This window comes from Epinephelus fuscoguttatus, linkage group LG18 (assembly GCF_011397635.1).
Source record: "Epinephelus fuscoguttatus linkage group LG18, E.fuscoguttatus.final_Chr_v1".
NCBI lineage: Eukaryota > Metazoa > Chordata > Actinopteri > Perciformes > Serranidae > Epinephelus > Epinephelus fuscoguttatus.
Genome location: NC_064769.1, coordinates 26838885 through 26866251, shown reverse-complemented (window position 1 = coordinate 26866251; position 27367 = coordinate 26838885). Strand labels below are relative to the sequence as shown.

The 27367-nt window shown below is 41.0% G+C and overlaps 3 protein-coding genes across 3 annotated transcripts; all 3 read left to right on the top strand.

Moving 5' to 3' along the window:
* Window positions 1-1926: 1926 nt before the first annotated feature.
* On the top strand, window positions 1927-4613 carry LOC125878557 (zinc finger and SCAN domain-containing protein 2-like). Its single transcript, XM_049559829.1, has 2 exons — window positions 1927-2206; window positions 3508-4613. The coding sequence occupies exons 1-2, from the start codon at window positions 2035-2037 to the stop codon at window positions 4611-4613; spliced, it is 1278 nt and encodes a 425-aa protein (XP_049415786.1). The 5' UTR covers window positions 1927-2034.
* A 3409-nt stretch (window positions 4614-8022) lies between these two features.
* On the top strand, window positions 8023-27303 carry LOC125878556 (zinc finger protein 616-like). The gene is made up of 6 exons (XM_049559828.1): window positions 8023-8340; window positions 15874-16389; window positions 20685-21332; window positions 22962-23153; window positions 23453-23848; window positions 24793-27303. Exons 1-6 carry the CDS (start codon window positions 8169-8171, stop codon window positions 26034-26036), a joined length of 3168 nt encoding a protein of 1055 aa, XP_049415785.1. The 5' UTR covers window positions 8023-8168; the 3' UTR covers window positions 26037-27303.
* LOC125906350 (zinc finger protein 239-like) lies at window positions 16414-17763 on the top strand. The gene has a single exon (XM_049604964.1). It carries the CDS (start codon window positions 16414-16416, stop codon window positions 17269-17271), a length of 858 nt encoding a protein of 285 aa, XP_049460921.1. The 3' UTR covers window positions 17272-17763.
* Window positions 27304-27367: the final 64 nt, after the last annotated feature.

Here is a 27367-nt window from a genome sequence, read left to right as displayed (position 1 = left end):
AGCTTGAAGTGAAGCAGGAAATTCTGAATATGGTGGTGGAGGAAACCCCTCTTGACTCCATTTTAGTTAAAAGCTTTGTGGTCCCAGAGCCAGACAGTGACCACCAGCTCCTTTCTCATGAAGCTGAGAGCCAAGATCAGAAAGGAGACAAGCATGGAGACTCAGGTTCAACTAGAAATGCAGAGCAAACAGAACCGGATCACAACAGCAACAGTCACATTAACAAGTTATATAACCCCACTATATCAACAATTCACTATAATACTGACACAGGTAAAAAGTCTTTAAAATGTGACACGTGGGAAAGCTTTCACATGTAGGTCAGTTTTGCAGAGACACCTGAGAACACACACAGGTGAGAGGCCATATTCTTGCAACATCTGTGGTAAATATTTTCAACGTGAGAGTGACTTGCCTGTCTACATGAGAACACACACAGGTGAGAAGCCGTATTCTTGCAACATCTGTGGGAAAAAATTCACTCAGACATCAGGATTGAACGTTCATATGAGAACACACACAGGAGAGAGGCTGTACTGTTGCAAAACATGTGGGGCAGCTTTCAGAGCAAGAGGTAGCTTGATAGACCACACCAGAATTCACACAGGAGAGAAGCCATACTCTTGCAAGACATGTGGGAAAGATTTTGGATGTAACTATGACTTGACTGTCCACATGAAAATCCACACAGGTGAGAAGCCACATTCTTGCAGCACCCGCAGGAAAAGATGCTTTTGGACAACAGAATTTCAATCTCCTGTAAGAACCCATACAGGTGACAGACGCCATATTAATGCAACACCTGTGGAAAAAATTCAGACATAACAGCAAATCTTTAGTCCACACGAGAGGAGGCCAAACAGGGAGAGGCTGTCCTTTTGCACGATCTACAGGAACTACATGGTGCTGTCAGTGGATCAGCCCAAACAATGAATGCAATGAAGCGTGCCCCAAGGAGCATGGGTGACAAAATGGTGTTAAAGAAAAAGTTCATTTCAAATTGTAAGATGATGACACGCAGGAGGTGATTTAATATTGCAGCCCAGCAGCTGGAGGTTAACTAGGATTTGATACTGCTAGGTGGTTTCAGTGGAGCTGCTTCATATTGAACAATGTGTGCAGTGGAGGAATGTAACTACAAGTAGGCTACTCAAGTACAATATCCATGGATAACATTGTGCTCAGATGGGTAAGACTGCATGTACATTCCACACAAATAAAGTTTCACACTTAAAATAATAATAATTTGTCTTTCTTTCTTTCTTTAAAGGTATTCTTTGCCTATTTTTCCTGTCATATATAGTTCTTATTACTTCATTTTTACTGTCAAATGTGCTGTTTAGAGCATTACATTGACTTGACAGCGATGGTTACTTTGAGATTGTTATTACACAACACTACAACTAAGTGTGGAAATAGGTCTAGCTATGGGAGGCTATGTTTTTACACTCAAAAACCTGGAATGCGCCTATTAATCATGATGCTTTTTGACACTATACATTAATATGTCTACAAATAAAAATAACAACAAATAAAATTGTTGCACCTCAACAAGCTGCTACACAGTGCCATGTACACATTATGGCCTCAGTAACACTGACAATGACTATTTTGCATTCACGTTTCATACTATAAAATCACATTTTCAACACAATCATTTGACACGTCAATTAATTTGAATGCATGTGTATTTAAAACTTGTTGCTTACCTGTGTTCAGTCCTTTCACAGCTGCTGATATATTTTTATCTAATGTAATTTCTATGAAATGACTCAAAAACACATACTGAATGTAGAAGTACTGAGAAAATAACTATTTCCATGTGAAATGAAGCGAGACGTTCAACGTACAACATCAAGTGAAACGGAACGAAAGGTTAACTCACTTCCGGTGTCGGAACTCAAACAGTGTGACATCCAGCGGAAGTAAACAAAGGAAGCGCTAGCAGCGTTAGCTATGTGATGGATTGAGTTCGCTGGAAGAAGGTTCTTAGGTCATAACACAGGTAATTATTCATGTTATAGTTTAGCAACAATGTCTTCAGTTCAGTATTTGAGAGGGTTTATCAACGAGAGACTAACTGCTGCTGCTGAAGAAATATTCGGAGTTATAGAGAAAACTATCGTCGAGTACGAAGAAGAGATCGACCGTCAGCGCAGACTGTTGGATATAGCTTGGAAACCTGAAATAAAGTTACACAGGATAGGTATGTAAAACCCTATTTATTTAAATAGCACAAAACAGAGAAATTGAATATCACATAATCGCAGCTGTTGATATACACTCACTGGCCACTTTATTAGGTACACCTTGATAGTAGCGTGTTGGACCCCTTTTGCCTTCAGAGCTGCCTTAATTCTTGGTGGCATATATGCATCAAGGTGCTGGAAACATTCCTCAGAGATGTTGGTCCATATTGACATGATAGCATCACACAGTTGTTGCAGATTTGTCGGCTGCACATCCATGATGTGAATCTCCCGTTCCACCACATCCCAAAGGTGCTCTATTGGATTGAGATCTGGTGACTGTGGAGGCCATTGGAGTACAGTGAACTCATTGTCATGTTCAAGAAAGCAGTTTGAGATGATCTGAGCTTTGTGACATGGTGCGTTATCCTGCTGGAAGTAGCCATCAGAAGATGGGTACACTGTGGTCATAAAGGGATGGACACGGTCAGCAACAATACTCAGGTAGGCTGTGGTGTTTAAACCATGCTCAGTTAGTACTAAGGGGCCCAAAGTGTGCCAAGAAAATATCCCCCACACCATTACACCACCAGCAGCAGCCTGAACCGTTGATACAAGGCAGGATGGATCCATGCTTTCATGTGGCAGCAGAAATCCAGACTCATCAGACCAGGCAACGTTTTTCCAATCTTCTATTGTCCAGTTTTGGTGAGCCTGTGTGAACTGTAGCCTCAGTTTCCTGTTGTTAGCTGACAGGAGTGGCACCTGGTGTGGTCTTCTGCTGCTGTAGCCCATCTGCTTCAAGGTTGGACGTGTTGTTGGTTCAGAGATGGTCTTCTGCAGACCTTGGTTGTAACCAGTGGTTATTTGAGTTACTGTTGCCTTTCTATCATCTTGAACCAGTCTGGCCATTCTCCTCTGACCTCTGGCATCAACAAGGCACTTTCACCCAGAGAAGTGCTCACTGGAACCCTAGAGATGGTTGTGCATGAAAATCCCAATAGATCAGCAGTGTCTGAAATACTCAGACCAGCCCGTCTGGCACCAACAACCATGCCACGTTCAAAGTCACTTAAATCACATTTCATCCCCATTCTGATGCTCGGTTTGAACTTCAGCAGATCGTCTTGACCATGTCTACATGCCTAAATGCATTGAGTTGCTACCACATGATTGCCTGTTAGCTGTTTGTTTCAACGAGCAGTTAAACAGGTGTACCTAATTAAGTGGCCATTGAGTGTATATACTAATAATTAGCTTGTATGTCTGAATTTTCTTCTTTATTAACTTAATAATATCCTATTCGTTTTGTTCTCAGTTCCTCCAGAGCTCCCACAGCAACATGTCTGTAAGGAGGAGGAGGTTGTCGCTGAGCAGCAGCTCTGTGTTCAGGAGAGGAACTCCAGTGTGGAGCAAGAGGAGCCAAAGCCTCCAGAGATTAAAGAGGAAGAGGAGGAACTGTGCAGCAGTCAGGAGGGAGAGCAGCTTGAAGTGAAGCAGGAGACTGATGACTTTATGTTGACTCCTACTAATGAGGAAAGTGACCACAGTGAAGATCAGACTGTGAACTTGAGAATCAGTGAAACTCAGAATATGGTGAAGGAAATGCCTCTACGGTACATTTCAGATAAAAGTCATGTGGTCCCAGAACCAGACAGTGACCACCAGCTCCTCTCTCATGAAGCTGAGAGCCAAGATCAGAAAGGAGACAAGCATGGAGACTCAGGTTCAACTAGAAATGCAGAGCAAACAGAACCGAATCACAACAGCAACAGTCACACTAACAACTCATATAACCCTACTATATCAACAATTCACTATAATACTGACACAGGTAAAAAGTCTTTGAATTGTGACACATGTGGGAAAGCTTTCACATGTAGGTCACTTTTTCAGAGACACCTGAGAGCACACACAGGTGAGAAGCCATATTCTTGCAACATTTGCGGGAAAAAATTCACTCAGACATCAGGATTGAATGCTCATAGAAGAACACACACAGGTGAGAAGCCATTTATTTGCAAGACATGTGGGAAAGAATTTGCATTTAGCAGTCCCTTGACTGTCCACATGAGAACTCACACAGGAGAGAAGCCATATTCTTGCAACATCTGTGGGAAAAAATTCAATCAGAAATCAGTATTGAACAATCATAGAAGAACACACACAGGTGAAAAGCCGTACTGTTGCAAAACGTGTGGAAAAGATTTCAGAACAAGAGGTAACTTTATAGAGCACACCAGAATTCACACAGGAGAGAGGCCGTACTCTTGCAAGACATGTGGGAAAGATTTTGGACGTAAGACTGACTTGAATGTCCACATGAGAATCCACACAGGTGAGAAGCCACATTCTTGCAGCACCATGGAAAAGAAGCTGTTGGACAACAGAATTGAAATCTCCTGTAAGAACCCATACAGGTGACACGCCATATTAATGCAACACCTGTGGAAAAAATTCAGACATAACAGCAAATCTTTAGTCCACACGAGAGGAGGCCAAACAGGGAGAGGCTGTCCTTTTGCATGATCTACAGGAACTACATGGTGCTGTCAGTGGATCAGCCCAAACAATGAATGCAATGATACGTGCCCCAAGGAGCATGGGTGACAAAATGGTGTTAAAGAAAAAGTTCATTTCAAATTGTAAGATGATGACACGCAGGAGGTGATTTAATATTGCAGCCCAGCAGCTGGAGGTTAACTAGGATTTGATACCACTAGGTGGTTTCAGTGGAGCTGCTTCATATTGAACAATGTGTGCGGTGGAGGAATGTAACTACAAGTAGGCTACTCAAGTACAATATTCATGGATAACATTGTGCTCAGATGGGTAAGACTGCATGTACATTCCACAAAATAAAATGTCACACTTAAAATAATAATAATTTGTCTTTCTTTCTTTCTTTAAAGGTATTCTTTACCTATTTTCCTGTCATATATAGTTCTTATTACTTCATTTTTAATGTCAAATGTGCTGTTTAGAGCATTACATTGACTTGACAGCGATGGTTACTTTGAGATTGTTATTACACAACACTACAACTAAGTGTGGAAATAGGTCTAGCTATGGGAGGCTATGTTTTTACACTCAAAAACCTAGAATGCGCCTATTAATCATGATGCCTTTTGACACTATACATTCATATGTCTACTTAACAAATAAAAATAACAACAAATAAAATTGTTTCACGTCAACAAGCTGCTACACAGTGCCATGTACACATTATGGCCTCAGTAACACTGACAAGGACTATTTTGCATTCACGTTTCATACTATAAAATCACATTTTTAACACAATCATTTGACACGTCAATTAATTTGAATGCATGTGTATTTAAAACTTGTTGCTTACCTGTGTTCAGTCCTTTCACAGCTGCTGATATGTTTTTATCTAAGAAATGACCCAAAAACACATACTGAATGTAGAAGTATTGAGACAGTAACTTTATTTCCATGTGAAATGAAGCGAGACGTTCAACGTACAACATCAAGTGAAACAGAACGAAAGGTTAACTCACTTTCGGTGTTGGAACTCAAACAGTGTGACATCCAGCGGAAGTAAACAAAGGTCAGCTGTACACAGAATGTCAGGTCTTTATAAAAGGAAGCATATTCCTGTTTTGCAAAATGGGGAAGTGAAGGTTATATCAAATAAAGGAAAAGCTGACATGCTTGTTGATGTTTTTCAAGCAGTACATAGTTCTGGGAATCTGGGAGTTGAAAGAAGTAGGAAGAGGACTGAAGTAATGTTAATAAGTTGGCTGGGAATTCAGATAATGTAAATCCAATCAACCTGCTTTTTAATTTGACAGAATTGCGGGATGCTATATGTTCTGGAGCAAACACTACTCCTGGGAGGGATGGGTTATCCTATGAATTATTTAAACATTTAGATGAGTTTGGTCTTGAGGAGTTGTTAGTGTTTTTTAACTCATTGTGGTAGGAGTGCTGTCTGCTTGTGGAATGGAAACATGCAGTCATAGTTCCTATCTTGAAACCTGGCAAAGACTCGTGTGATCCCAGTTCATACCGTCCAATAGCATTAACATCAGTGCTCTGTAAAATCATGGAACGGATGATTACTAATAGGTTGGTTTACTTTATAGAAAGCAAGGGACTTTTGTTAATGTTCAAAGGTCAACAATGGAGTCTGTTGCAGTCTTAGAGCAAGATATTAAAAGGCATTTGAGAATAAAGAAATAGTGGTAAGTGTATTTTTAGACATTGAAAGAGCGTATGATTAATTGTGCAAGGAGGGACTAATGATTAAACTTTATGATTTAGGAGTAAGAGGTAGAATGTTTAATTGGATTAAAAACTTTCTGATGAAAAGAACAGTACAAGTGAGTGGGACAAGGTCCAAAATTGTAGAAACTGAAAATGGCACGCCACAAGGCAGTGTAATTAGTCCCGTTCTTTTTAATATAATGATAAATGATATTTTCAGGAACATTGGAAGAGGGTTTGGGCAGTCTTTATTTGCAGATGATGGGGCCATATGGAGAAGAGGGAGAAATGCAGAGGACAATTTAAAGCAAGTTCAAAGGGCATTAGTTTCTGTAGAGGAATGGGCAGATAAGTGGGGATTTAAAATCTCAGCCATGAAGACAAAATTTATGATTTTTGGATTCAAAAGAAAGATACCTATGTTGGGATTGAAAATGTATGGATCCTTGCTAGAGAGAGTGAAAGTTGAAAGAGTGTGATAAAACGACTGACATGGCTGTTCATATTGCAAAAATACAGGCAAAATGTGAAAAAGTGATAAATGTAATGAGACTCTGGCTGGATGTCACTGGGGTGCAGAGAGAGAGACCATGCATTTAATATATCAAGCAATGATAAGGCCTATAATAGATTACGGTTGTTATGTATATGGATCTGCTGCTAAGTCACTGCTGGGGAAGTTGGACATTTTGCAAGCCAAGGCATTGAGACTCTGCTGTGGGGCATTTAAAACCTCACCAATGCCTGCACTGCTCACAGAAATGGGGGAAATGCCCTTAAGTTTAAGACGTAATCAGTTGGAGCTGCAGTACTGGGTAAAATTAAGAGGATCTGATCAGGCACTCCCGGCTAGGTGTCTCCTGCAAGAGCCAGGGGATTCTGGTGGTAGGGTCGAGTACAGATCATTTACTTACAGTGTGCATCAATGGGTCGTGAAACTAGGAATGGAGCAGGACAGCAACACACGCAGGCTGGTTACCTGTACCTCACTGGGTAATGCAGGAACCGGATGTTGATCTCACTTTTTTGCAAGAAAAAGATAACACTGTGATAGCTCCACAAATAGATCAATATCTTAATAGCGTCATGGAATATTACTTGAAAATCTTCACAGATTCTTGTTAAAGAAATATTGTCTGTTCTGATTAGAGTTGGAAAGACTGGATGTGAAGTCAAGTTTTGTTGGGTTCCTGGACATGCTGGAGTTGAGGGAAATGATATTACAGATTCTATAGCAAAGGCAACCCTGCAGAAAGAAGTAATAGATTTAAATATATCTCCGGGAAGAGTGGAACTGAGAGAAAGAATCAAAGAGGGTGTTGAAAAAGAATGGCAGGAACTATGGGAAAATGAGACTAGAAGAAGGTATTATTTGTCAGTTGTCAGAGCTGGGTGTTGAGACATTTTCTGTTAAATCTATTTTCGGACAGGGTAAGAATCATCAGATGATTACAAGAGCAGCCTCCTCACAGTTCCTGTGTGAAGCAGGGCTATATGTGAGAATATAAAAAGACTTTGTCCAGTGGAGGGCAGTGATACTCCAAGTAGCGTCGAAGCTGCCGGAAACGAAGAAGAGGAAGAAGAAGAAGAAGAAGAAGAAGAAGAAGAAGACGAAGAAGAAGAAGAAGTAGTAGTAACATTAAACAAAGGAGGCGTGAGCAGCGTTAGCTCTGTTCATCTACAGAATGAGTTGGGGGAAGGCTTTTAGGTCATAACACAGATAATTATTCATTTTATAGTTTAGCAACAATGTCTTCAGTTCAGTATTTGAGAGGGTTTTTCAACGAGAGACTAACTGCTGCTGCTGAAGAAATATTCGGAGTTTTCGAGAAAACTATCGTCGAGTACGAAGAAGAGATCGACCGTCAGCGCAGACTGTTGGATATAGCTTGGAAACCTGAAATAAAGTTACACAGGATAGGTATGTAAAACCCTATTTATTTAAATAGCACAAAACAGAGAAATTGAATATCATATAATCGCAGCTGTTGATATACACTCACTGGCCACTTTATTAGGTACACCTTGATAGTAGCGTGTTGGACCCCTTTTGCCTTCAGAGCTGCCTTAATTCTTGGTGGCATATATGCATCAAGGTGCTGGAAACATTCCTCAGAGATGTTGGTCCATATTGACATGATAGCATCACACAGTTGCTGCAGATTTGTGGGCTGCACATCCATGATGTGAATCTTCCGTTCCACTACATCCCAAAGGTGACTTGTGACTGTGGAGGCCATTGGAGTACAGTGAACTCATCGTCATGTTCAAGAAACCAGTTTGAGATGATTTGAGCTTTGTGACATGGTGCGTTATCCTGCTGGAAGTAGCCATCAGAAGATGGGTACACTGTGGTCATAAAGGGATGGACACGGTCAGCAGCAATACTCAGGTAGGCTGTGGTGTTTAAACCATGCTCAGTTGGTACTAAGGGGCCCAAAGTGTGCCAAGAAAATCTCCCCCACACCATTACACCACCAGCAGCAGCCTGAACCGTTGATACAAGGCAGGATGGATCCATGCTTTCATGTTGTTCACACCAAATTCTGAGCCTACCATCTGAATGTGGCAGCAGAAATCCAGACTCATCAGACCAGGCAACGTTTTTCCAATCTGCTATTGTCCAGTTTTGGTGAGCCTGTGTGAACTGTAGCCTCAGTTTCCTGTTGTTAGCTGACAGGAGTGGCACCTGGTGTGGTCTTCTGCTGCTGTAGCCCATCTGCTTCAATGTTGGACGTGTTGTTGGTTCAGAGATGGTCTTCTGCAGACCTTGGTTGTAACCAGTGGTTATTTGAGTTACTGTTGCCTTTCTATCATCTTGAACCAGTCTGGCCATTCTCCTCTGACCTCTGGCATCAACAAGGCACTTTCACCCAGAGAAGTGCCGCTCACTGGAACCCTAGAGATGGTTGTGCATGAAAATCCCAATAGATCAGCAGTGTCTGAAATACTCAGACCAGCCCGTCTGGCACCAACAACCATGCCACGTTCAAAGTCACTTAAATCACATTTCATCCCCATTCTGATGCTCGGTTTGAACTTCAGCAGATCGTCTTGACCACGCCTGCATGCCTAAATGCATTGAGTTGCTGCCACATGATTGCCTGTTAGCTGTTTGTTTCAACGAGCAGTTAAACAGGTGTACCTAATTAAGTGGCCATTGAGTGTATATACTAATAATTAGCTTGTATGTCTGCATTTTCTTCTTTATTAACTTAATAATATCCTATTCGTTTTGTTCTCAGTTCCTCCAGAGCTCCCACAGCAACATGTCTGTAAGGAGGAGGAGGTTGTCGCTGAGCAGCAGCTCTGTGTTCAGGAGAGGAACTCCAGTGTGGAGCAAGAGGAGCCAAAGCCTCCAGAGATTAAAGAGGAAGAGGAGGAACTGTGCAGCAGTCAGGAGGAGAGCAGCTTGAAGTGAAGCAGGAGACTGATGACTTTATGTTGACTCCTACTAATGAGGAAAGTGACCACAGTGAAGATCAGACTGTGAACTTGAGAATCAGTGAAACTCAGAATATGGTGAAGGAAATGCCTCTACGGTACATTTCAGATAAAAGTCATGTTGTCCCAGAGCCAGACAGTGACCACCAGCTCCTCTCTCATGAAGCTGAGAGCCAAGATCAGAAAGGAGACAAGCATGGAGACTCAGGTTCAACTAGAAATGCAGAGCAAACAGAACCGAATCACAACAGCAACAGTCACACTAACAACTCATATAACCCTACTATATCAACAATTCACTATAATACTGACACAGGTAAAAAGTCTTTGAATTGTGACACATGTGGGAAAGCTTTCACATGTAGGTCACTTTTTCAGAGACACCTGAGAGCACACACAGGTGAGAAGCCATATTCTTGCAACATTTGCGGGAAAAAATTCACTCAGACATCAGGATTGAATGCTCATAGAAGAACACACACAGGTGAGAAGCCATTTATTTGCAAGACATGTGGGAAAGAATTTGCATTTAGCAGTCCCTTGACTGTCCACATGAGAACTCACACAGGAGAGAAGCCATATTCTTGCAACATCTGTGGGAAAAAATTCAATCAGAAATCAGTATTGAACAATCATAGAAGAACACACACAGGTGAAAAGCCGTACTGTTGCAAACGTGTGGAAAAGATTTCAGAACAAGAGGTAACTTTATAGAGCACACCAGAATTCACACAGGAGAGAGGCCGTACTCTTGCAAGACATGTGGGAAAGATTTTGGACGTAAGACTGACTTGAATGTCCACATGAGAATCCACACAGGTGAGAAGCCACATTCTTGCAGCACCCGCGGGAAAAGAAGCTGTTGGACAACAGAATTGAAATCTCCTGTAAGAACCCATACAGGTGACAGACGCCATATTAATGCAACACCTGTGGAAAAAATTCAGACATAACAGCAAATCTTTAGTCCACACGAGAGGAGGCCAAACAGGGAGAGGCTGTCCTTTTGCACGATCTACAGGAACTACATGGTGCTGTCAGTGGATCAGCCCAAACAATGAATGCAATGATACGTGCCCCAAGGAGCATGGGTGACAAAATGGTGTTAAAGAAAAAGTTCATTTCAAATTGTAAGATGATGACACGCAGGAGGTGATTTAATATTGCAGCCCAGCAGCTGGAGGTTAACTAGGATTTGATACTGCTAGGTGGTTTCAGTGGAGCTGCTTCATATTGAACAATGTGTGCAGTGGAGGAATGTAACTACAAGTAGGCTACTCAAGTACAATATTCATGGATAACATTGTGCTCAGATGGGTAAGACTGCATGTACATTCCACAAAATAAAATGTCACACTTAAAATAATAATAATTTGTCTTTCTTTCTTTCTTTAAAGGTATTCTTTACCTATTTTTCCTGTCATATATAGTTCTTATTACTTCATTTTTACTGTCAAATGTGCTGTTTAGAGCATTACATTGACTTGACAGCGATGGTTACTTTGAGATTGTTATTACACAACACTACAACTAAGTGTGGAAATAGGTCTAGCTATGGGAGGCTATGTTTTTACACTCAAAACCTAGAATGCGCCTATTAATCATGATGCCTTTTGACACTATACATTCATATGTCTACTTAACAAATAAAAATAACAACAAATAAAATTGTTTCACGTCAACAAGCTGCTACACAGTGCCATGTACACATTATGGCCTCAGTAACACTGACAAGGACTATTTTGCATTCACGTTTCATACTATAAAATCACATTTTTAACACAATCATTTGACACGTCAATTAATTTGAATGCATGTGTATTTAAAACTTGTTGCTTACCTGTGTTCAGTCCTTTCACAGCTGCTGATATGTTTTTATCTAATGTAATTCTATGAAATGACTCAAAAACACATACTGAATGTAGAAGTATTGAGACAGTAACTTTATTTCCATGTGAAATGAAGCGAGACGTTCAACGTACAACATCAAGTGAAACAGAACGAAAGGTTAACTCACTTTCGGTGTTGGAACTCAAACAGTGTGACATCCAGGAAGTAAACAAAGGTCAGCTGTACACAGAATGTCAGGTCTTTATAAAAGGAAGCATATTCCAGTTTTGCAAAATGGGGAAGTGGAGGCTATATCAAATAAAGGAAAAGCTGACATGCTTGTTGATGTTTTTCAAGCAGTACATAGTTCTGGGAATCTGGGAGTTGAAAGAAGTAGGAAGAGGACTGAAGTAATATTAATAAATCAGTGGAAGTTGGCTGGGAATTCAGATAATGTAAATCCAATTAACCTGTTTTTTAATATGACAGAGTTGCAGGATGCTATATGTTCTGGAGCAAACACTACTCCTGGGAGGGATGGGTTATCCTATGGATTATTTAAACATTTAGATGAATTTGGTCTTGAGGAGTTGTTAGCTTTGTTTAACTCAGTGTGGGAGGAGGGCTGTCTGCCTGTGGAATGGAAACATGCAGTCATAGTTCCTATCTTGAAACCTGGCAAAGACTCGTGTGATCCCAGTTCATACCGTCCAATAGCATTAACATCAGTGCTCTGTAAAATCATGGAACGGATGATTACTAATAGGTTGGTTTACTTTATAGAAAGCAAGGGACTTTTTGTTAATGTTCAAAGGTCAACAATGGAGTCTGTTGCAGTCTTAGAGCAAGATATTAAAAAGGCATTTGAGAATAAAGAAATAGTGGTAAGTGTATTTTTAGACATTGAAAGAGCGTATGATTAATTGTGCAAGGAGGGACTAATGATTAAACTTTATGATTTAGGAGTAAGAGGTAGAATGTTTAATTGGATTAAAAACTTTCTGATGAAAAGAACAGTACAAGTGAGTGGGACAAGGTCCAAAATTGTAGAAATTGAAAATGGCACACCACAAGGCAGTGTAATTAGTCCCGTTCTTTTTCATAGAATGATAAATGATATTTTCAGGAACATTGGAAGAGGGTTTGGGCAGTCTTTATTTGCAGATGATGGGGCCATATGGAGAAGAGGGAGAAATGTAGAGTACACTTTAAAGCAAGTTCAAAGGGCATTAGTTTCTGTAGAGGAATAGGCAGATAAGTGGGGATTTAAAATCTCAGCCATGAAGACAAAATTTATGATTTTTGGATTCAAACGAAAGATACAAGTTGGGATTGAAAATGTATGGATCCTCGCTAGAGAGAGTCAAAGTTAAATTTCTGGGTTTATGGTTTGATGAACGACTGACATGGGCTGTTCATGTTGCAAAAACACAGGCAAAATGTGAAAAAGTGATAAATGTAATGAAAAGTCTGGCTGGATGTGATTGGGGTGCAGAGAGAGAGACTATGCATTTAATATATCAAGCAGTGATAAGGTCTATAATAGATTACGGTTGTTATGTATATGGATCTGCTGCTAAGTCACTGCTGGGGAAGTTGGACATTTTGCAAGCCAAGTCACTGAGACTCTGCTGTGGGGCATTTAAAACCTCACCAGTGCCTGCACTGCTCATAGAAGTGGGTGAAATGCCCTTATGTTTAAGACGTAGTAAGTTGGGGCTGCTGGGTAGAATTAAGAGGATCTGATCAGGTACTCCCAGCTAGGTGTCTCTTGCAAGAGCCAGGGGATTCTGGTGGAAGGGTCAAGTACAGATCATTTACTGACAGTGTGCATCAATGGGTCACGAAACTAGGAATGGAGCAGGACAGCATAGCAACACACGCAGGCTGGTTACCTGTACCTCACTGGGTAATGCAGGAACCGGATGCTGATCTCACTTTTTTGCATGAAAAAGATAACACTGTGATAGCTCCACAAATAGATCAATATCTTAACAGCGTTATGGAATATTACTTGAAAATCTTCACAGATTCTTGTTAAAGAAACATTGTCTGTTCTGTTTCGAGTTGGAAAGACTGAGTGTGAAGTCAAGTTTTGCTGGGTTCCTGGACATGCTGGAGTTGAGGGAAATGAAATTGCAGATTCTATAGCAAAGGCAACCCTGCAGAAAGAAATAATAGATTTAAATATATCTCCGGGAAGAGTGGAACTGAGAGAAAGAATCAGAGAGGGTGTTGAAAAAGAATGGCAGGAACTGTGGGAAAAGGAGACTAGAGGAAGGAATTATTTGTCAGTTGTCAGAGCTGGGTGTTGAGACATTTTCTGTTAAATCTATTCTCGGGCAGGGTGAGACTCATCAGATGATTATAAGAGCTGCCTTACAGTTCCTGCGTGAAGCAGAGCTGTATGTGAGAATATAAAAAGACTTTGTCCAGTGGAGGGCAGTGATACGCCAAGTAGCGTCGATACTGCCGGAAACGAAGAAGAGGATGAAGAAGAAGAAGAAGACGAAGAAGAAGAAGAAGAAGACGAAGAAGAAGAAGAAGTAGTAGTAACATTAAACAAAGGAGGCGTGAGCAGCGTTAGCTCTGTTCATCTACAGAATGAGTTGGGGGAAGGCTTTTAGGTCATAACACAGATAATTATTCATTTTATAGTTTAGCAACAATGTCTTCAGTTCAGTATTTGAGAGGGTTTTTCAACGAGAGACTAACTGCTGCTGCTGAAGAAATATTCGGAGTTATAGAGAAAACTATCGTCGAGTACGAAGAAGAGATCGACCGTCAGCGCAGACTGTTGGATATAGCTTGGAAACCTGAAATAAAGTTACACAGGATAGGTATGTAAAACCCTATTTATTTAAATAGCACAAAACAGAGAAATTGAATATCATATAATCGCAGCTGTTGATATACACTCACTGGCCACTTTATTAGGTACACCTTGATAGTAGCGTGTTGGACCCCTTTTGCCTTCAGAGCTGCCTTAATTCTTGGTGGCATATATGCATCAAGGTGCTGGAAACATTCCTCAGAGATGTTGGTCCATATTGACATGATAGCATCACACAGTTGCTGCAGATTTGTCGGCTGCACATCCATGATGAGAATCTCCCGTTCCACCACATCCCAAAGGTGCTCTATTGGATTGAGATCAGGTGACTGTGGAGGCCATTGGAGTACAGTGAACTCATCGTCATGTTCAAGAAACCAGTTTGAGATGATTTGAGCTTTGTGACATGGTGCGTTATCCTGCTGGAAGTAGCCATCAGAAGATGGGTACACTGTGGTCATAAAGGGATGGACACGGTCAGCAGCAATACTCAGGTAGGCTGTGGTGTTTAAACCATGCTCAGTTGGTACTAAGGGGCCCAAAGTGTGCCAAGAAAATCTCCCCCACACCATTACACCACCAGCAGCAGCCTGAACCGTTGATACAAGGCAGGATGGATCCATGCTTTCATGTTGTTCACACCAAATTCTGAGCCTACCATCTGAATGTGGCAGCAGAAATCCAGACTCATCAGACCAGGCAACGTTTTTCCAATCTGCTATTGTCCAGTTTTGGTGAGCCTGTGTGAACTGTAGCCTCAGTTTCCTGTTGTTAGCTGACAGGAGTGGCACCTGGTGTGGTCTTCTGCTGCTGTAGCCCATCTGCTTCAATGTTGGACGTGTTGTTGGTTCAGAGATGGTCTTCTGCAGACCTTGGTTGTAACCAGTGGTTATTTGAGTTACTGTTGCCTTTCTATCATCTTGAACCAGTCTGGCCATTCTCCTCTGACCTCTGGCATCAACAAGGCACTTTCACCCAGAGAAGTGCCGCTCACTGGAACCCTAGAGATAGTTGTGCATGAAAATCCCAATAGATCAGCAGTGTCTGAAATACTCAGACCAGCCCGTCTGGCACCAACAACCATGCCACGTTCAAAGTCACTTAAATCACATTTCATCCCCATTCTGATGCTCGGTTTGAACTTCAGCAGGTCGTCTTGACCACGCCTGCATGCCTAAATGCATTGAGTTGCTACCACATGATTGCCTGTTGGCTATTTGTGTCAACAAGCAGTTAAATGAGTGTACCTAATTAAGTGGCCATTGAGTGTATATACTAATAATTAGCTTGCATGTCTGCATTTTCTTCTTTACTAACTGAATAATATCCTATTTATTTTGTTCTCAGTTCATCCAGAGCTCCCACAGCAACATGTCTGTAAGGAGGAGGAGGTTGTCGCTGAGCAGCAGCTCTGTGTTCGGGAGAGGAACTCCAGTGTGGAGCAAGAGGAGCCAGAGCCTCCAGAGATTAAAGAGGAAGAGGAGGAACTGTGCAGCAGTCAGGAGGGAGAGCAGCTTGAAGTGAAGCAGGAGACTGATGACTTTATGTTGACTCCTACTAATGAGGAAAGTGAGCACAGTGAAGATCAGACTGTGAACTGGAGTATCACTGAAACTCAGAATATGGTGGAGGAAACACCTCTAGAGTACATTTCAGATAAAAGTCATGTGGTCCCAGAGCCAGACAGTGACCACCAGCTCCTCTCTCATGAAGCTGAGAGCCAAGATCAGAAAGGAGACAAGCATGGAGACTCAGGTTCAACTAGAAATGCAGAGCAAACAGAACCGAATCACAACAGCAACAGTCACACTAACAACTCATATAACCCTACTATATCAACAATTCACTATAATACTGACACAGGTAAAAGTCTTTGAATTGTGACACATGTGGAAAGCTTTCACATGTAGGTCACTTTTTCAGAGACACCTGAGAGCACACACAGGTGAGAAGCCATATTCTTGCAACATTTGCGGGAAAAAATTCACTCAGACATCAGGATTGAATGCTCATAGAAGAACACACACAGGTGAGAAGCCATATTCTTGCAACATCTGTGGGAAAAAATTCACTCAGACATCAGTATTGAATGCTCATAGAAGAACACACACAGGTGAGAAGCCATATTGTTGCAAAACATGTGGAAAAGATTTCAGAACAAGAGGTAGCTTGATGGACCACACCAGAACACACACAGGAGAGAAGCCATATTGTTGCAAAACGTGTGGGAAAGATTTTGGACGTAAGAGTCACTTGACTGTCCACATGAGAATCCACACAGGTGAGAAGCCGTATGTTTGCAAAACATGTGGGGCAGCTTTCACACTCAGAAGTCACTTGACTGTCCACATGAGAACTCACACAGGTGAGAAGCCGTGTGTTTGCAAAACATGTGGGGCAGCTTTCAGACATAGTGGCCACCTAATAGGCCACATGAGAACCCACACAGGTGAGAAGCCGTTTATATGCAAAACCTGTGGGGCAGCTTTCACACTCAAAAGTCACTTGACTGTCCACATGAGAAACCACACAGGTGAGAAGCCGTATCCTTGCGAAACATGTGGGGCAGCTTTCAGACATAGTAGCCACCTAAAAGGCCACATGAGAACCCACACAGGTGAGAAGCCGTTTATATGTAAAACCTGTGGGGCAGCTTTCACACTCAGAAGTTACTTGAATGTCCACATGAGAAGCCACATTCTTGCAGAACCCGCAGGAAAAGATGCTGTCGGACAACAGAATTGAAATCTTATGTAAGAACCCATACAGGTAACAGACGCCATATTAATGCAACACCTGTGGAAAAAATTCAGACATAACAGCAAATCTTTAGTCCACAAGAGAGGAGGCCAAAACAGGGAGAAGCTGTCCTTTTGCACGATCTACAGGAACTACATGGTGCTGTCAGTGGATCAGCCCAAACAATGAATGCAATGATACGTGCCCCAAGGAGCATGGGTGACAAAATGGTGTTAAAGAAAAAGTTCATTTCAAATTGTAAGATGAAGACACGCAGGAGGTGATTTAATATTGCAGCACAGCAGCTGGAGGTTAACTAGGATTTGATACTGCTAGGTGGTTTCAGTGGAGCTGCTTCATATTGAACAATGTGTGCAGTGGAGGAATGTAACTACAAGTAGGCTACTCAAGTACAATATTCATGGATAACATTGTGCTCAGATGGGTAAGACTGCATGTACATTCCACACTAATAAAGTTTCACACTTAAAATAATAATTTGTCTTTCTTTCTTTCTTTAAAGGTATTTTTTGCCTATTTTTTCCTGTTATATATAGTTCTTATTACTTCATTTTTAATGTCAAATGTGCTGTTTAGAGCATTACATTGACTTGACAGCGATGGTTACTTTGAGATTGTTATTACACAACACTACAACTAAGTGTGGAAATAGGTCTAGCTGTGGGAGGCTATGTTTTTACACTCAAAAACCTAGAATGCGGCTATTAATCATGATGCCTTTTGACACTATACATTCATATGTACAGCAGATGCCTCCTGCTGCTGCTGTTATCATTAGTCATACTTCTACTGTTATTATACACATATGATTATTGTCACACATGTATACTATCAGATATTAATATATTATTATTAATTATAATATTTCATTAATGTTGTAAGCTACTGTCATTACCGTCTGTCCTGCATCTCTCTCTCTCTCTCTCTCTCTCTCTTACTGTCTCATTGTGTCATACGGATTACTGTTAATTTATTATGTTGATCTGTTCTGTACAACATCTATTGCATGTGTGTCCGTCCTGGAAGAGGGATCCCTCCTCAGTTGCTCTTCCTGAGGTTTCTCCCGTGTTTTTTTCCCCTTTTAAAGGGTTTTTTTGGGGGTTTCCTTATCCGCTGTGAGGGTCCTAAGGACAGAGGGATGTCGTATGCTGTAAAGCCCTGTGAGGCAAATTGGGATTTGTGATATTGGGCTTTATCAATAAAATTGATTGATTGATTGATTGATTGATATACTTAACAAATAAAAATACTAATAAATAAGATGGTTTCACCTCAGCAAGCTGCTACACAGTGCCATGTACACATTATGGCTTCAATGACACTGACAAGGACTATTTTGCATTCACGTTTCATACTATAAAATCACATTTTTAACACAATCATTTGACACGTCAATTAATTTGAATGCATGGGTATTTAAAACTGTTGTTGCTTACCTGTGTTCAGTCCTTTCACAGCTGCTGATATGTTTTTATCTAATGTAATTTCTATGAAATGACTCAAAAACATATTGAATGTAGAAGTATTGTGAAAATAACTTTATTTCCATGTGAAAAGAAGGGAGACGTTCAACGTACAACATCAAGTGAAACGGAACGAAAGGTTAACTCACTTCCGGTGTCGGAACTCAAACAGTGTGACATCCAGCGGAAGTAAACAAAGGAAGCGCTAGCAGCGTTAGCTCTGTGGATGGATTGAGTTAGCTGGAAGAAGGTTCTTAGGTCACAACACAGATAATTATTCATGTTATAGTTTAGCAACAATGTCTTCAGTTCAGTATTTGAGAGGGTTTATCAACGAGAGACTAACTGCTGCTGCTGAAGAAATATTCGGAGTTATAGAGAAAACTATCGTCGAGTACGAAGAAGAGATCGACCGTCAGCGCAGACTGTTGGATATAGCTTGGAAACCTGAAATAAAGTTACACAGGATAGGTATGTAAAACCCTATTTATTTAAATAGCACAAAACAGAGAAATTGAATATCACATAATCACAGCTGTTGATATTCACTCACTGGCCACTTTATTAGGTACACCTTGATAGTAGCGTGTTGGACCCCTTTTGCCTTCAGAGCTGCCTTAATTCTTGGTGGCATATATGCATCAAGGTGCTGGAAACATTCCTGTGAGATTTTGGTCCATATTGATATGATAGCATCACACAGCTGTTCACACCAAATTCTGAGCCTACCATCTGAATGTGGCAGCAGAAATCCAGACTCATCAGACCAGGCAACGTTTTTCCAATCTTCTATTGTCCAGTTTTGGTGAGCCTGTGTGAACTGTAGCCTCAGTTTCCTGTTGTTAGCTGACAGGAGTGGCACCTGGTGTGGTCTTCTGCTGCTGTAGCCCATCTGCTTCAATGTTGGACGTGTTGTTGGTTCAGAGATGGTCTTCTGCAGACCTTGGTTGTAACCAGTGGTTATTTGAGTTACTGTTGCCTTTCTATCATCTTGAACCAGTCTGGCCATTCTCCTCTGACCTCTGGCATCAACAAGGCACTTTCACCCAGAGAAGCGCCGCTCACTGGAACCCTAGAGATAGTTGTGCATGAAAATCCCAATAGGTCAGCAGTGTCTGAAATACTCAGACCAGCCCGTCTGGCACCAACAACCATGCCACGTTCAAAGTCACTTAAATCACATTTCATCCCCATTCTGATGCTCGGTTTGAACTTCAGCAGGTCGTCTTGACCATGTCTACATGCCTAAATGCATTGAGTTGCTGTCACGTGATTGGCTGATAGGCTACTTGTGTTCACAAGCAGTTAAACAGGTGTACCTAATTAAGTGGCCATTGAGTGTATATACTAATAATTAGCTTGCATGTCTGCATTTTCTTCTTTACTAACTTAATAATATCCTATTTATTTTGTTCTCACTTCCTCCAGAGCTCCCACAGCTACATGTCTGTAAAGAGGAGGAGGTTGTCGCTGAGCAGCAGCTCTGTGTTGAGGAGAGGAACTCCAGTGTGGAGCAAGAGGAGCCAGAGCCTCCAGAGATTAAAGAGGAAGAGGAGGAACTGTGCAGCAGTCAGGAAGGAGAGCAGCTTGAAGTGAAGCAGGAGACTGATGACTTTATGTTGACTCCTACAATTGAGGAAAGTACCCACAGTGAAGATCAGACTGTGAACTGGAGTATCACTGAAACTCAGAATATGGTGGGGGAAATGCCTCTAGAGTACATTTCAGATAAAAGTCATGTTGTCCCAGAACCAGACAGTGACCACCAGCTCCTCTCTCATGAAGCTGAGAGCCAAGATCAGAAAGGAGACAAGCATGGAGACTCAGGTTCAACTAGAAATGCAGAGCAAACAGAATCGAATCACAGCAGCAATAGTCACATTAACAACTTATATAACCCTACTATATCAACAATTCACTATCATACTGACACAGGTAAAAAGTCTTTCAAATGTGACACATGTGGGAAAGCTTTCACATGTAGGTCTGATTTAAAGAGACACCTGAGAACACACACAGGTGAGAAGCCACATCCTTGCAACATTTGTGGGAAAAAATTCACTCAGACATCAGTATTGAACGCTCACATAAGAATCCACACAGACGAAAGGCCGTACTCTTGCAAAACGTGTGGAAAAGATTTCAGATCAAGGAGTCACTTGATAGACCACACCAGAACTCACACAGGAGAGAAGCCGTACACATGCAAAACATGTGGGAGAGCTTTCAGACTCAGTGGTCACTTGACAGGCCACATGAGAACCCACACAGGTGAGAAGCCATTTACATGCACAACATGTGGGAGAGCTTTCAGACTTAGTGGCCACTTAATAGGTCACATGAGAACTCACACAGGTGAGAAGCCGTTTGTGTGCAAAACATGTGGGAGAGCTTTCAGACTGAGCAGTCACCTGATAGGCCACATGAGAACTCACACAGGTGAGAAGCCGTATTCTTGCGACACATGCGGGAAAAGATTCTGTCGGACAATCGAATTGAAGACTCATATAAGAACCCATGCAGGTGACAGAAGCCATTTTCAAGCAACACCTGTGGAAAAAAATTCAGACATAGCGGCAAATTGTTAGTCCACATGAGAAGAGGCAAAGGCAGGGAGAAGCTGTACTTTTGCAAGATCTACAGGAAAAGATATTTTGGACGCCCCTCATTTGGCAGAGCACACAAGATCGCATACAGACAATTGACTTTGCTTCTGCGAAATATGTGAGACAGTTTACTGTGTATGTGTCATTGTCAAAACACACAAGACCTGACAGAAGTGAGGAGACACGTAATTGCAGCACCTTAAAGAAAATGTGTACTCACATTAGTACTTCATTAAAGCACTTGAGGATCCGTACACACAGGATCAACCATGGAGCTGAAACTCCTGTGGAGACCTGTGCACTAACTGACTAACTCTGAACAATTTTTATACACTATATATATGAGATATATGAGAGGATTGTGAGGGTCCTCTGTACTGCTGTTAGATCATTTATGTTGTCATCATGCCCACAAGTATTTTATTTTTTGGTTGCATTGAGTCATTTAATGCCAAATAATGTATTTTGTAATTGCATGAACTTGATGTACTTTTTCTGTTTAGTGTTGTAGTGGTGAGACACTAATTGTAGATGTTGAACTACATGGTGCTGTCAGTGGATCAGCCCAAACAATGAATGCAATGAAGCGTGCCCCAAGGAGCATGGATGACAAAATGGTGTTAAAGAAAGGGTTCATTTCAGATTGTAAGATGATGACACGCAGGAGGTGATTTAATATTGCAGCACAGCAGCTGGAGGTTAACTAGGATTTGATACTGCTAGGTGGTTTCAGTGGAGCTGCTTCATATTGAACAATGTGTGCAGTGGAGGAATGTAACTACAAGTAGGCTACTCAAGTACAATATCCATGGATAACATTGTGCTCAGATGGGTAAGACTGCATGTACATTCCACACAAATAAAGTTTCACACTTAAAATAATAATAAAAAATCACTTTTAAGGTATTCTATGACTACTTTTTCCATGTTACATATAGTTCTTATTACTTCATTCTTACCGTCAAATGTGCTTTTTAGAGCATGACATTGACTTGACAGAGATGGTTACTTTGAGATTGTTATTACACAACACTAAAACTAAGTGTGGAGATAGGTCTGGCTATGGGAAGCTATGTTTTTTACACTCAAAAACCTAGAATGCGCCTATTAATCATGATGCTTTTTGAGTCTAAACCAGGCAAATAAATAATTAATACATAAAAATAAAATTGTTTCACGTCAACAAGGACCATTTTTCATTCATGTTTCGTACTTTAAAATCACATTTTTAACACAATTTTTTGACATGTTAGTTCATTTGAATGCATGGGTATTTAACACTGTCCCAGCTACTTTTGCTTGTCTAAGTTAAGTCCTTTCATTTCACAGCTGTTGATTTTTTTTTTATTTGAAGTTATGTGTTTTAACTAACTGAAAAACACATCAGGGATGTAGTAGTGCTGAGAAAACAACTTTATTTCCATGTGAAATGAAGCGAGACGTTCAAAGTTCAACATCAAGTGTAACGGAACGAAAGGTTAACTCACTTCCGGTGTCGGAACTCAACAGTGTGACATCCAGCGGAAGTAAACAAAGGAAGCGCTAGCAGCGTTAGCTCTGTGGATGTACAGAATGAGCTGGGAGAAGGTTTTTAGGTCGTAACATTTACTTTATAGTTTAGCAACAATGTATTCAGTTCAGTATTTGAGAGGGTTTATCAACGAGAGACTAACTGCTGCTGCTGAAGAAATATTCGGAGTTATAGAGAAAACTATCGTCGAGTACGAAGAAGAGATCGACCGTCAGCGCAGACTGTTGGATATAGCTTGGAAACCTGAAATAAAATTACTCAGAATAGGTGTGTAAGATGTAATTATTTTATCAACTCAAAATACAGCAATTTGATATATATAATCCCAATTGTTTGCATACACTCTTCGGCCACTTTATTGGGTACACTTTGCTTCAGCAGGTCGTCTTGACCATGTCTACAAGTTGCTGCCACATGATTGCCTGTTAGCTATTTGTGTCAACAAGCAGTTAAACAGGTGTACCTAATTAAGTGGCCATTGAGTATATATACTGATAATAATTAGCTCGCATGTCTGCATTTTCTTCTTCACCATCACAGTAGTATACTATTCGTTTTGTTCTCAGTTCCTCCAGAGCTCCCACAGCAACATGACTGTCAGGAGGAGGAGGTTGTCGCTGAGCAGCAGCTCTGTGTTGAGGAGAGGAACTCCAGTGTGGAGCAAGAGGAGCCAGAGCCTCCAGAGATTAAAGAGGAAGAGGAGGAACTATGCAGCAGTCAGGAGGGAGAGCAGCTTGAAGTGAAGCAGGAGACTGATGACTTTATGTTGACTCCTACTGATGAGGAAAGTGACCACAGTGAAGATCAGACTGTGAACTGGAGTATCGATGACAGAAATGTGTTCGAGGGAAACCTTCCAAACTACATCTGTGTTAAAAGCGCTGTCTCACCAGACCCAAACATTGACTACCAGCTCTTCTCTCACAACTCTCATGAAGCTGAGAGCCAAGATCAGAAAGAAGGTAAGCATGGAGACTCAGGATCAACTATAAATGCAGAGTCAGAACAACAAAATCAGTGTCACAAAGGTAACAGTATATAACCATACTATGTCAGTGATTCACTGGAATACTCCCAAACGTAAGACGTCTTTAAAATGTGACACGTGTGGGAAAGGTCAGTCAGCTTTGAAGAGACACCTGACAACACACCCATTAGAAGCCACATTCAGGTAACACCTGCAGAAAAAGATTCTGTAGGACATCACTGTTGTAGGCTCATATCAGAATCCACACAGGTTACAAAAGCCATATTCTTGCAACACCTGTGGAAACGATTTCAGAGCTAATAGTGTCTTGATCGTTCACACGAGAGGAGCCCACATAGGCGAGAAGCTGTACCTTTGCATGACCTGCAGAAAAAAATACTTTCATGCGTCTCCTACAGAGCCTACAGGATCGCATACAAGCAACAAGCATTGTATTTGCAAAATACGTGAGACAATTCAGTTCTTGTTTCATGGTCTTTTCAGACTGTGAAGTTATAACATGCAAGAGGTGTTTTAATATTGCAGCTCAGTGCCTGGAGGTTAGGTTCACGTTTGATTTGAGACTGGTAGTTTCAGTGGAGCTGCCTCATTGAACAAACATGTATGCAGTGGATAAATGTAACTCCGTGTCAGCCACTCAAGTACTGTATTTATGGATAACACTGATGTGCTCAGATTACCAAGACTACATGTGTAAGGGGTGCCAAGTAGTGCAGTAGGTAGGGCGGGAGCTCCGTGTACAAAGGCAGTGTCCTTGGGTGCAGTGGCTGCAGGTTTGATTCCAGCTGCCAGCCCTTTGCTGCATGTTGTCTCCTCTCTCTGTCCCCTTTTCATACCTCAAATTGTCCTGTCATTTAAGGCAATTGGTAATTTGGTTATTTACCATCACAGTAGTTGTCCTGTTTCTCTTGTTCTCAGTCCCTCCAGAGCTCCCACAGCAACATGTCTGGAAGAAGAAGGAGGTCGTCACTGACCAGCAGCTCTGTATTGAGGAGAGGAACTCCAGTGTGGACCAAGAGGAGCCAGAGCCTCCAGAGATCAAAGAGGAAGAGGAAGAACTGTGCAGCAGTCAGGAGGGAGAGCAGCATGAAGTGAAGCAGGAGACTGATGACTTTATGTTGATTCCTCCTTATGAAGAAAGTGACCACAGTGAAAATGAGTCTCTCAACGTTAGTATCAGTGAATCTCAAAATGTGGTGGAGGAAAACTTTATAAACTACATTGTTATTAAAAACTCTGTGGTCCCAGAAGCAGACAGTGACCACCAGCTCCTCTCTCACAACTCTCATGAAGCTGAGAGCCAACATCAGGAAGGAGACGAGCACAGAGACTCAGGATCAACTTACAATGTATCTAACCCTTTTATATCAACAATTCAGTGTAATACTCACACAGGTAAAACGTCTTTAAAGTGTGACACATGTGGGAAAACTTTTAAGTATAGGTCAGATTTAAAGAGACACCTGATAACCCACACAGGGGAGAAGCCATATTCTTGCAACACCTGTGGGAAAAAATTCATTCAGCCATCATTATTGAAGAATCATATAAGAACACACACAGGGGAGAAGCCATTTATTTGCAAGACATGTGGGAAAGAATTCGGATATAGCAGTCACTTGAAAGTCCACATGAGAACTCACACAGGAGAGAAGCCATATTCTTGCAAAACATGCGGAAAAGATTTCAGACTTCTTAGTAATTTGAATGTCCACTTGAGGATCCACACAGGTGTGAAGCCGTTTTCTTGCAACACCTGTGGAAAAGATTTTGGACGCAAAAGTCACTTGATAGGCCACATGAGAATTCACACGGGAGAGACGCCGTTTACGTGCAAAATATGTGGGAGAGCTTTCAAACTTAGTTCAGGCTTGATAGGCCACATGAGAACCCACACAGGTGAGAAGCCGTATTCTTGCAACACCTGCGGGAAGACGTTCTGTCGGTCATCAGTATTGAATATGCATTTAAATATCCATACAGGTGCAAAGCCGTATTGTTGCAGCACCTGTGGAAAAGATTACAGGCGTAAGTGTGACATGGTAGTCCACATGAAAAGAGCCCACGCTGGTGAGAAGTCGGACCATTGCAAGACCTGTGGGAAAAGCTGCTTTGATGGGTCTACTACGGCAAACCATATAGCATTGCAGTCAGGCGAGTAGATTTGCTTTTGCATGAGAACTCAGAAGTGAAGAGCCAAATAATTGTAGCACTTAAAGGAAAACTTTTACCCAAATCATGTTCTTGGAAAAAAAACACCTGAGGATCAGGAGAAACCATTGAACTGAAACCTCCAATGAGTCATGCTCACTAACTGTATGAAATACATTTTTGCAATAGCTACATCTCTGCCATTAAATGCATACAATCCCCAAAAAGTCACAATATGTTGAAGTAGTACATTTTCAACAATCCTATCAAGTTTTATTGATCTGATCTCCTTGGTTTGGTCACTTATGTTGTCACGCTGCCAACTAGAGTCTTTTCCTTTTTGTCTGGACGTGTCATATTTAATTAAAATGTTATATTTTGTCATTGCATCTACTTGATATAATTTTTGTTGTTTGGGGTTTTAGTAATGACACAAAAGCAAAAGTAAATTGTGTACTGCTTGGTGCTTTTAATGCTTAAATAAGCTTAGATTATAAGAAGTTATAATATTAAGGATTGTGGGCAAGAGAATGCTGTTTTTCTGTCTAATGCATATTCTAAAAGTAAAGCTTTGTAAGGTGATTATTTAAGAAAACCAGTCACCCTGACGTCTTAAGTTAGAGAAGTAAATTATGTTCATCGCGGCTGCAGCAGAGTGTGACTTAAATTAAGTGTATAATAAGTTGTCATAGTGAGAATAGTTCTTATCAGTGTTAAGTTATAACATGCAGGACATGTTTTAATATTGCAACTCAGTGACTGGAGGTTAAGTTAAATGATTTGATAGCATTTGTAAATGTGATCAGTGAAGCTGTCTCATATTGAACAAGAATGTCTATAGTGGAAAATGTAACATGTCGGCTACTCAAGTACTGTATTTATAGTGCTCAGATGGCCAAGGTTGCATGTATTCCACATAAATAGAAAAGCTTAAAACACTTACAATAAAAGAAATAATCAGAACTTTGGAGTTATTTTTTGTTTGCTTTCCTTTTATGCTTTAAATAATTCTACTATACTGCGTTTTTACAAGCAAATTTAATTTTTTGGGGCACCACAGTTACTTTGCCTGTTAAGGTTTTTACTCCAGAGTGCTAAAATGAAGTGTGCGCATAGGTCTGGCTATGCAAGACTTTATTTTTACCTACAAATACTTTAAATGAGCGTGTTAAATATGATGCTCTCTTAATAAACTATCAATCAGTATGTGAACCAAGCAATAAATAAATAAATAAAATGCTCCACCTCTACTTACTGCTACAAAAATTATATTTACACATCATTTTGCAACAGGTTTCATGCCTTAAAATTACATTTAAACGTATTAATTTGACACGTTTGT

Coding starts and splice junctions, on each gene's coding strand:
- LOC125906350 (XM_049604964.1), top strand. CDS start 16,414: ATGTGGAAAGCTTTCACATGTAGGTCACTTTTTCAGAGACACCTGAGA.
- LOC125878556 (XM_049559828.1), top strand. CDS start 8,169: ATGTCTTCAGTTCAGTATTTGAGAGGGTTTTTCAACGAGAGACTAACT. Junction 16,390..20,684: donor TCACTATAATACTGACACAG/GTAAAAGTCTTT, acceptor ATACTGACACAG/GTAAAAAGTCTTTCAAATGT. Junction 23,154..23,452: donor AATAAAATTACTCAGAATAG/GTGTGTAAGATG, acceptor TTTTGTTCTCAG/TTCCTCCAGAGCTCCCACAG.
- LOC125878557 (XM_049559829.1), top strand. CDS start 2,035: ATGTCTTCAGTTCAGTATTTGAGAGGGTTTATCAACGAGAGACTAACT. Junction 2,207..3,507: donor AATAAAGTTACACAGGATAG/GTATGTAAAACC, acceptor TTTTGTTCTCAG/TTCCTCCAGAGCTCCCACAG.